At 44.6% G+C, this 10757-nt stretch overlaps 1 protein-coding gene across 1 annotated transcript in view; it reads right to left on the reverse strand.

Moving 5' to 3' along the window:
• dzank1 (double zinc ribbon and ankyrin repeat domains 1) overlaps nucleotides 1-7255 on the reverse strand; it is a 110844-nt gene extending 103589 nt beyond the window's left edge. The window contains exons 1-4 of the mRNA XM_085977975.1: nucleotides 7116-7255; nucleotides 6525-6652; nucleotides 1507-1660; nucleotides 371-500 (exon numbers count right to left, since the gene is read on the reverse strand). Coding sequence (XP_085834101.1) covers nucleotides 371-500; nucleotides 1507-1660; nucleotides 6525-6633 — 393 coding nt within the window. The 5' untranslated portion in view covers nucleotides 6634-6652; nucleotides 7116-7255. The remainder of the gene's footprint in view (nucleotides 1-370; nucleotides 501-1506; nucleotides 1661-6524; nucleotides 6653-7115) is intronic.
• Nucleotides 7256-10757: the final 3502 nt, after the last annotated feature.

Raw genomic sequence — 10757 nt, forward strand, 5'->3', positions numbered from 1 at the left:
TTTCAAACCTTTACCAGAATAAATCAACAGCTCTCAGGTTATATGAAATTAATAGACCGCAGCAAAGAAAAACTGCATCTACAGATTTGTGCCCCCAAAACGTTCTCCCTTTTCCTCTCCTTTCCTGGGTACGGTTCCGCAACCGGCTGCAGTACTTTGCTTAGATCCCCGGGCTTCATGTCTTAGCCAAGGGAGCCATCACAGCAGGTTTCTATCCAATCCTCATCTTATGTCCTTGAGGATAACCAGTCAGGAGTGGGAACCCTGCCTGAATCCATTAATTTCGATGAACCTGTGCAGGAAAATCCGACTCTCACCCCAGCACTTGGAGCATGAAAGCTACCTACCGTACACTACTACACATGCTCACCTGTCTGCAAAGCTCCTTCGCATAATCTCGCAGGAAATTCTCCTCATCATCCTCCAATACCTCCACTGCATCGGGCGGCACGTGCTCCACAAGAAACATCTTGGTCACCACACCACTCTCTCGACCATCTCTAATAGTCAACAGAAAGTTTGGAGATGACACGAAACTCGAAATAGTAGTAAACAGTGGGGCGGATAGTAGCAGACTTCAGGAGGACAAAGACAGACTGGTGAAATAGGCAGACACATGGCAGATGAAATTTAATGCAGAGAAGTGTGAAGTGATGCATTTTGGTAGGAAGAATGAGAGGCGAGGCATATAAACGAAATGGTGCAATTTTAAAAGGGGTGCACCGTGCAGGAAGAGAGAGACCTGGGAGTTTACAAACACAAATCTTTGAACGTGGCAGGACAAGTTGGTAAGGCTGTTAAAAAAGCATACGGCTTTATAAATAGATAGAGGCACAGAGTACAAAAGCAAGGAAGTTATGCTAAACCTTTATAAAACACTGGTTAGGCCTCAGCTGGAGTATTGTGTCCAATTGTGGGCACCACACTTTAGGAAGGATGTCACGGCCTTGGAGAGGGTGCAGAGAAGATTTACTAGAATGGTACCAGGGATGAGGGACTTCAGTTACATGGAGAGACTAGAGTAGCTGGAATTGTGCTCCTTAGAGCAGAGATGGTTAAGGGGATATTTAATAGAGGTGTTCAAAATTATGAGGGGTTTTGATAGAGTAGATAGGGAGAAACTGTTTCCACTGACAGGAGGGTCGATAACCAGAGGACACAGATTTAAGATAATTGGCAAAAGAACCAGAGGCGGATGAGAATTTTTTTAACGCAGCGAATTATTATGATCTGGAATGCACTGCCTGAAAGGGTAGTGATTAAATAGTAAATTTTAAAAGGGAATTGGATATATACTTGAAAAGGAAAAATTCAGAGAGCTATGGGGAAAGAGCAGGGGAATGAGATTAATTGAATAGCTTTTCAAAGAGCTGGCACAGGCATGATGAGCTGAATGGCCTCCTCTGTGCTGTATGATTCTATGATTGCATGATTTTTTTTTGGACCAATAAAAACTACTCTCCAATGAAAAAATCTTTGTTTGCGACAGATACTTGGGAGGTTTACCTAGAAATAGCCAAAGCTTTAACGGTCCCTTTGCCTGCATGCAATGTGAATGGCTTCCTGTACTTTAAGGTGGAGCTCTCCCCATAGCTTGGTTTCTTCAAGAGTTGAGGTTTGCTGCCATTTACTGTGTAGTATACATCCACATCACGGGTGTCTGTCGAATATAAAGGACAAAAAAAAGTAAGGAATTTGCTTTTGTTAAAAAAAAATTCCCGCAAGATTTCTGGCCTTCAATCAACTTCCATATACCAGAAACGCTGTTTACGGAGGTCATGGTCCATCATCAAAGACCATACCCACCCCAGCCACAGTCTGTTCGCCCTCCTGCCATCTGGGAGACGCTACAGATGCATTCGCACCCGAACGACCAGACTTAGGAACAGCTTCTTTCCCAGGGCTGTCATCCTACTGAACTCCACAAATAAACTCTAAAGCCTGCACATCTGCCAACGCACTTTATTATGGTTATGTTTATGTTAATGTATTACAAGCCAAATGTATGTTGAATATTTAAATGTCTTAATCTAAATGTACACTCTCGGGAGCCGCAAGCCTACATTTCGTTGTACTGCACTTGTGCACTAACAATGACAATAAAGTTGATTATTATTATTATTATTATTTATGTGGAGAGACTGGAGAAGCTGGGATTGTTCTCCTTAGAGCAGAGAAGGTTAAGGAGAGATTTAATAGAGATGTTCAAAATTATGAAGGGTTTTAATAGAGTAGATAAGGAGAAACTGTTTCCAGTGGCAGAAGTGTCGGGAACCAGAGAGCACAGATTTAAGATAATTGACAAAGGATCCAGAGGGGAGAGGAGGAGACTTTTTTTTTAACGCCGTGAGTTATTATGATCTGGAACACACTGTCTGAAAGGGTGATGGAATAGAAACTTTCAAAAAGGAACTGGATAAATACTTTAAGGGGAGAAAACTGTAGGATTATGGCGAAAGAGCAGGGGAGTGGGACTAATTAGACAGCTCTTTCAAAGAGCCGGCACAGGCGCGGTGGGCCGAATGGTCTCCTTCTGTGTTATAAGATTCTATGATTAGTTGGAAGGGCAAGGCATCCCTCTGAGTACAAACATGGGAAGACTTATCACCATGGAAACAACTCCCCTTTAACAATGGTGGAGTGGTAGACCTGTACAACAAGAACTGCATCAGTACAGTGGGTATGGATAACGTGGTATAAAGTCTCAACAGCTGTGCTGGTTTTACCTTTCCTTGCAGGTACTTATTTCAGATTGGAAGCTGCTCACACTGATCTATTCAGAGTAATTCGACCTGCTGTGTTTCCTGAATATGAAGTAGCATTTATATGTGTACCTATATTGGCTGCAATTCAATAATGTCCGATAGCAAAATTCCTGCCTCTAAATTAATTTTTTTTGCACAGGTGTCAACATGCTGTGCACACAGATTTGTTTAAAAAAGAAAATCCCAATCCACTTTACCTCAAACTGAATTTAATCTGCTGAGCAATGAAACTCTTTTGTGGGTTTTTATTTACTCTGATTGCACTAGTACTGTTTATGTTTTGGAGCCAGAATCCAGGCCTGGACAGTCAGAGACATTAGAGACTAGTGGCAAAAAGCACTTCAAATCCAATTAGTACTTACTTTTTTTTCAGCGTCATCCGTGGCTCACTGGGTAGCCTTACCTCTCAGTCCGAAGGTTGAGGGTTCAAGTCCCACTCCAGAGACTTGAGCACAAAATCCAGTGCAGTACCTGGTGAGTGCTGCACTGTCGGAGGTGCCATCTTTCAGATGAGATGTTAAACCGAGGCACTGCCCTCTCAGGTGCATGTAATAGATCCCATGGCACTACTTCGAAGAAGAGTAGCTGAGTTCTCCTGGCCAATGTGTATCCCTCAACCAACAGCCCAAAAAAACCCAGATTATCTGGTCATTATCACATTGCTGTTTGTGGGAGCTTGTTGTGTGCAAATTGGCTGCCGCGTTTCCTCCATTACAACAGAGACGACACTTCAAATGTACTTCATTGGCTATGATGCACTTTGGGACATCCTGACGTCATGAAAGGCAAAATGAATGCAAGTTTGTCTTTCTTCTTTTGAAGTGAAGTCACTGTTGCTAGCTGAATAAATACGGCAGCCATTTTGTGCACGACAAGTTCTCGTAAACAGCAAATGAGATTAAATGACTGGCTAATCCGTTCATTTTTTGTAGTGTTGGTTGACAATAGGAGTGTTGGTCAGCACCAGATGAACTCCCTGCTTGTCTTTGAATAGTGCCAAGGGACCACTAACGTCCACCAGAACAGTCAGACCTCAGCTTAATGTCTCACCTGATAGTTGGCACCCGCAATGGCAGGACTCCCTGAGGGGCCAGTTGAGATTACGTGCTCAATACCTATTTCTGAGCTTGAACCTACGATCTTTCAGCTCAGAGATGAGAATGCTATCAACTGAGCCAAGCTTACGCAAATGATGTAGGGAGATCTCCCAGTCCTGAACTGCAAGGTAAAAGTTGCAAGTAGGAATCAAACCGTTAGACTCCCCCACTGATTCAGTTATTTTTAGTGATTTGGTCCCTATGGCAGTATTGGTGTATATTTGCTAGGGCAGGTAGTATTTCAAATATAAAAGACTTGCATTTCTACAGCGCCTTTCACAACAACTGAACATCCCAAATGCTTTACAGCAAATGAAGTACTTTTTGAAGTATAGTCACTGTTGTAATGTAGGAAACGGGGCAGCCAATTTACGCACAGTAAGATCCCACAAACAGCAATGTGATAATGACCAGATAATCTGCAGTATTTTTAGGTGTTGGTTGAGCGATAAATATTGGCCAGGGAGAACTCCCCTGCTCTTCTTCAAAACAGTGCCACGGGATCTTTTATGTCCTGAAAGGTTAGACAGGGCCTCGGTTTAGCATCTCCTCTGAAAGATCGCACCTCCGGCAGTGCAGCACTGGAGTGTCAGCTTAGGTTTTGTGCTGACACTCCAATCCAGTACTCCACTCCAGGGACTTGAACCCACAAGCCTGTGACTCAGAGGCAAGAGTGCCACCACTGAGCCACAGCTGACATCTTGTTTAGTCCATGTCCATGTTTACATTCTTTGGGCAGCTACTGAGCATCATTAGTGGAACATGTGTGAACGTGCAAGACGGAAATCACACTGCTGATCTGCACAGGCAGTGCAACCATCACCGGCTATTAATCTTTGCCACCAACAGCAGTTTGCATTCAGAAATGGGGATGAGACGACAACAACAACAACTTGCATTTATAATGGACAAGCATGGACTAATAAAGGAGAGCCAGCATGGATTTGTTAAGGGCAAATTGTGTTTGACTAACTTGATTGAGTCTTTTGATGAGGTAACGGAAAGGGTGGATGAGGGCAGTGTAGTTGATGTTGTGTATATGGACTTTCAAAAGGCGTTTGATAAAGTACCACGTACTAGGCTCGTTAACAAAGTTGAAGCCCATGGGATAAAAGGGGCAGTCGCAGCATGGATACAAAATTGGCTAAGGGACAGAAAGCAGAGAGTTGTGGTGAATGGCTGTTTTTCAGACTGGAGGGAGGTATACTGTGGTGCTCCCCAAGGATCAGTGCTAGGACCACTGCTGTTTTTGATATAGATTAATGACTTGGACTTGGGGCTACAGGGCACAATTTCAAAAATTTTAGATGACACAAAATGTAGAAGTATAGTAAACAATGAGGAAGATAGTGATAGACTTCAAGAAGACATAGACAGGCTGGTGGAATGGGTGTACACATTACAGATGAAATGCAATGCAGAGAAGTGGTGATACATTTTGGTAGGAATAAATAGGAGAGACAATACACGCTAAATGATACAACTTTAAATGGGGTGCATGAAAAGCGAGACCTGGGGGGTGCTTGTGCACAAATCTTTGAATGTGGCAGGACAGGCTAACAAAGCAGTTAATAAACCACACGGGATCCTGGGCTTTATAAATAGAGGCATAGAGTACAAAAGCCAGGAAGTTATGTTAAGCCTTTATAAAACACGAGTTCAGCCCCAGCTGGAGTATTGTGTCTAATTCTGGGCACCACACTTTAGGAAGGACGTGAAGGCTTTGGAGAGGGTACAGAAGAGATTTACTAGAATGGTTCCAGGGATGAGGGATTACAGTTACGTGGCTAGACTGGAGAAGCTGGATTGTTCTCCTTACAGCAGAGAAGGCTGAGAGGAGATTTGAATGAGGTGTTTAAAATCATGAAGGGTTTAGATAGAGTAAATAAAGAGAAACTGTTTCCAATGGCAGAAGGGCCGGTATCCAGAGGGCACAGATTTAAGGTGATTGGCAAAAGAACCAGAGGCGACATGAGGAAAAACTTTTTTACGCAAAGAGTGGCTTGGATTTGGAATGCACTGCCTGATAGGGTGGTGGATACAGATTCAATAATAGCCTTCAAAAGGGAATTGGATAAATACTTGAAGGAGAAAAAATTGCAGGGATATGGGGAAAGAGCGGGGGAGTGGGACTAACTGGGTTGCTCTTCGAAAGACTCGATGGGCCGAATGGCCTCCTTCCGTGCTGTGCTATTCTATGATCCTATAATATAGTGCCTTTAATGCAGAACAATATCCGAAGTCCCTTCACCGAAGCATAATCAGACAAACCTTGACACTTAGCCAAAGAAGGACATATTAGGACTGATTACCAAAAGCTGGGTCAAAGAGGTAGGTTTTAAGGAGGGTCTTAAAAGAGAGCGAGGTGCAGAGGCGGAGAGGTTTAGGATGGGAACTCCAGAGCTTAGGACCTAGGCAGCTAAAGGCACGGCCGTCAATGGTAGAGCGAAGAAAATTGGGGATGCGCAAGAGGCCAGAATTGGAGGAACGCAGAGATCTTGGAGGGTTCTAGGGCTGGAGGAGGTTACAGAGATCGACTCAAGAGGTAGTGTCCTGTGCATCTGGAAGCATGTATGTTATATTACTGGGGTCCCCTCCAGCGTGCAGGACGTTAGAGTCCGTTTCATACCCACTGTAGTCAAGTAACCTGGCTTTTGCTTACCCGACTTGATTCCGATGGGAGTGTTGGTATCGATTTCATGCTTAGGTCTGCCAGGGAGAGGAACCCTCAGCGGTATGATCTGTGGGACTGCGATGGATCCAGCCGTCATTCCTCCAGAGGGGAGTCGCCTACAGGGAGAGACCAGAGACAGTATTTGACAGGAGAGCAGCAGGGACAGACACTCAGGCCAAGCAAGAGTCAGTGACACCACCACAATTACTTCCAGTCAGAAAGCCGAGTTGAAGGGACATTGCCTGGGAAGAGGACAAGGTTTAAGCAGGAATCTGTTAATGGCAACATTAGAGTCTCACAAACCCTGAAACTCAAATAATTAATGAACAAGCAACCCAAAATTGTAAATAACCCCAATAATTTATTACCAGTAGGTTTATTAATAATCATTAGCTTCAATAATTAGCACAACCCAATATTTATAATTATAATACATCTATTGATTAGTAATAACCCAATGATTGCAACCAACTCCAATGATTATAAATAACTCAAATGAATATTAATAGCCACAATTATTAATAAACCAATGATTAATAATAAACTGAATGATTATTAGTAACCAATGATTATTAATACCTCAAATGATTATCGATAACCCAATGATGATTAATTTATCATATGTTCGATACTATATAATGATACGCCGACCCTCCAGCCCTAGTTGCCCTCAATGCCGCTCTGCACAAACACCACAGCAACAGCCGCACGACGCGTCTGCATCTCCTCCCATTGGCCGGCTTCGGAGCTTGGTAACTGCCGACGCCAATCAAATCAACGTTTAGGGATGCATCGGCAACGGTGCGCCTAGAAACAACGCCTGCGCAGTTGGAGTTTGGCAGAGAAGTGTGGTGAGAGGCTCCAGCAGCTGAGAACTGGGAAGTGGGGTCAGGGACAGGGAGACCCAAACCCAGAGCTCTGGTCTGATGGGTTTATCCTGGCAGGTGGGGTCAGGGACAGGGAGACCCAAACCCAGAGCTCTGGTCTGATGGGTTTATCCTGGCAGGTGGGGTCAGGGACAGGGAGGGAATCATGGGGACCCAGGCTCAGAGCTCTGGTCTGATGGGGTTATCCTGGCTGGTGGGGTCAGGGACAGGGAGGGAGACATGGGGACCCAGGCTCAGCGCTCTGGTCTGATGGGGTTATCCTGGCTGGTGGGGTCAGGGACAGGGAGGGAGACATGGGGACACAGGCTCAGAGCTCTGGTCTGATGGGGTTATCCTGGCTGGTGGGGTCAGGGACAGGGAGGGAGACATGGGGACACAGGCCCAGAGCTCTGGTCTGATGGGGTTATCCTGGCTGGTGGGGTCAGAGACAGGGAGGGAGACATGGGGACCCATAAAAACATAGAAGATAGGAGCAGGAGTAGGCCATTCGGCCCCTCGAGCCTGCTCCGACATTCAATGAGATCATGGCTGATCATCCAATTTCAGTACCCTGTCCCTGCCTTCTCCCCATATCCCTTGATCCCTTTAGCCTTAAGAAATATATCCAACTCCTTGAATATATTTAATGAATTGGCCTCCACTGCCTTCTGTGGTAGAGAATTCCACAGGTTCATCACTCTCTGGGTGAAGAAATTCCTCCTCATCTCTGTCCTGAATGGCTTACCCCTTATCCTTAGACTGTGACCCCTGGTTCTGGACTCCCCGGCCATCGGGAACACCCTTCCTGCATCCAGTCTGTCCAGTCCTGTTAGAATTTTATAAGTTTCAATCAGATCCCCTCTCATTCTTCTAAACTCCAGCGAGTATAAGCCCAATCTCTCCTCATACGTCATTCCTGCCATCCCAGCTATCAGTCTGGTGAATCTTTGCTGCACTCCCTCCATGGCAAGAACATCCTTCCTCAGATAAGGTGACCAAAACTGCACACAATACTCAAGGTATGGTCTCGCCAAGGCCCTGTACAACTGCAGCAAAACATCCTTGTTCTTGTACTCGAACCCTCTCGCAATGAAGGCCAACATACCATTTGCCTTCTTAATTGCCTGCTGCACCTGCATGCTTACCTTCAGCGACTGGTGCACAAGGACACCCAGGTCTATTTGCACTTCCCCTTCTCCCAATCTATTGCCATTCAGATAATAATCTGCCTTCCTATTTTTGCCACCAAAGTGGATAACCTCGCATTTATCCACATTATACTGCATCTGTCATGCTTCTGCCCAATCACCCAACCTGTCCAAATCATACTGGAGTTTCTCGGCATCCTCCTCACAGCACACACGCTCACCCAGCTTTGTGTCGTCTGCAAACTTGGAGATACTACATCTAGTTCCCTCGTCTAGATCATTTATATATATTGTGAATAACTGGGGTCCTAGGACCGATCCCTGCGGTACCCCACTAGTTACTGCCTGCCACTTGGAAAAAGCCGTTTATTCCAACTCTTTGCTTCCTGTCTGCCAACCAGTTCTTAATCCAAGTCAGTACCTTGCCCCCAATCCCATGTGCCTTAACTTTACATGCTAATCTCTTATGCAGGACCTTATCGAAAGCCTTCTGAAAGTCCAAATACACCACATCCACTGGTCCTCCCTTATCTATTTTACCAGTTACATCCTCAAAAAATTCCAGTAGATTAGTCAAGCACGATTTACCTTTTGTAAATCCATGCTGACTTTGTCCAATCCTGTCAGTTTTCCAAGTGCTCTGCTATTACATCTTTTATAATGGACTCTAGCATTTTCCCTACTACCGATGTCAGGCTTACCGGTCTATAATTTCCCGTTTTCTCTCTACCGCCTTTTTTGAACAGTGGGGTAACATTAGCTACCCTCCAATGCATGGGAACTGTTCCAGAGTCTATCGAATTTTGGAAGATGACCAGCAATGCACCTACTATTTCTAGGGCCACTTCCTTAAGTACCCTAGATTATCAGGCCCTGGGGATTTATTGGCCTTCAATCCCGTCAATTTCTCTAACACCATTTCCCTACAAATACAGATTTCTTTCAGTTCCTCCCTCTCATTAGACTCTATGTTCCACGACATCTCTGAGAGGTTATTTGTGTCCTCCTTTGTGAAGACAGAACCAAAGTATGTATTTAATTGGTTTGCCATTTCTTTGTTCCCCATTATAAATTCCCCTGATTCTGACTGCAAGGGACCTACGCTTGACTTCACCAATCTTTTTCTTTTCACATATCTATAGAAGCTTTTACAGTCAGTTTTTATGTTCCCTGAAAGCTTACTCTCATACTCTATTTTCCACCTCTTAATTAATCCCTTTGTCCTCCTTTGCTGAATCCTAAACTGCTCCCAATCCTCAGGTTTACTGCTTTTTCTGGCCAATTTATATGTCTTCTCCTTGGATCTTATGCTATCCCTAACTTCCCTTGTTAGCCACGGTTGAGTCACCTTTTTTGTTTTATTTTTATGCCAAACAGGGATGAACAAACTCTGTAGTTCATCCATGCGATCTTTGAATGTTTGCCATTGCCTATCCACCGTCAACCCTTGGAGTAATATTCCCCAATCAATCCTACCCAACTCGTGCCTCATACCATCGTAGTTTCCTTTATTTAAATTCAGGACCCTAGTCTCTGAGTCAACTACTTCACTCTCCATCTTAATGAAGAATTCTATCATATTATGATCGCTCTGACCCAAGGGGCCTCACACAACAAGATTGCTAATTAATCCTTTCTCATGACATAATACCCAGTCTAAGATGGCCTGATCTCTGGTTGGTTCCTCGACATATTGGTCCAGGAAACCATCTCATATACACTCCAGGAATTCCTCCCCCACAGTATTGTTACTAATTTGGTTAGCCCAATCTATATGTAGATTAAAGTCACCCATGATAACTGCTGTGCTCTTATTGCACGCGTCTCTAATTTCCCGTTTAATGCCATCCCCAACCTCCTCATTACTGTTTGGAGGTCTGTATACCACTCCCACTAACGTTTTCTGCCCCATGGTATTTCTCAGTTCTACCCATACAGATTCCACATCATCAGAGCTAATATCCTTCCTTTCAATTGTGTTAATCCCCTCTTTAACCAGCAATGCTACCCCACCTCCTTTTCTTTTTTGCCTGTCATTCCTGAATATTGAATACCCAGGCTCAGAGCTCTGGTCTGATGGGGTTATCCTGGCTGGTGGGGTCAGAGACAGAGAGGGAGACATGGGGACCCAAACCCAGAGCTCTGGTCTGATGGGGTTATCCTGGCAGGTGGGGTCAGAGACAGGGAGGGAGACATGGGGACCCAGG

The sequence above is a fragment of the Somniosus microcephalus genome, chromosome 3 (genome assembly GCF_052327205.1).
Source record: "Somniosus microcephalus isolate GS21.2 chromosome 3, FLI_Smic_1.0, whole genome shotgun sequence".
NCBI lineage: Eukaryota > Metazoa > Chordata > Chondrichthyes > Squaliformes > Somniosidae > Somniosus > Somniosus microcephalus.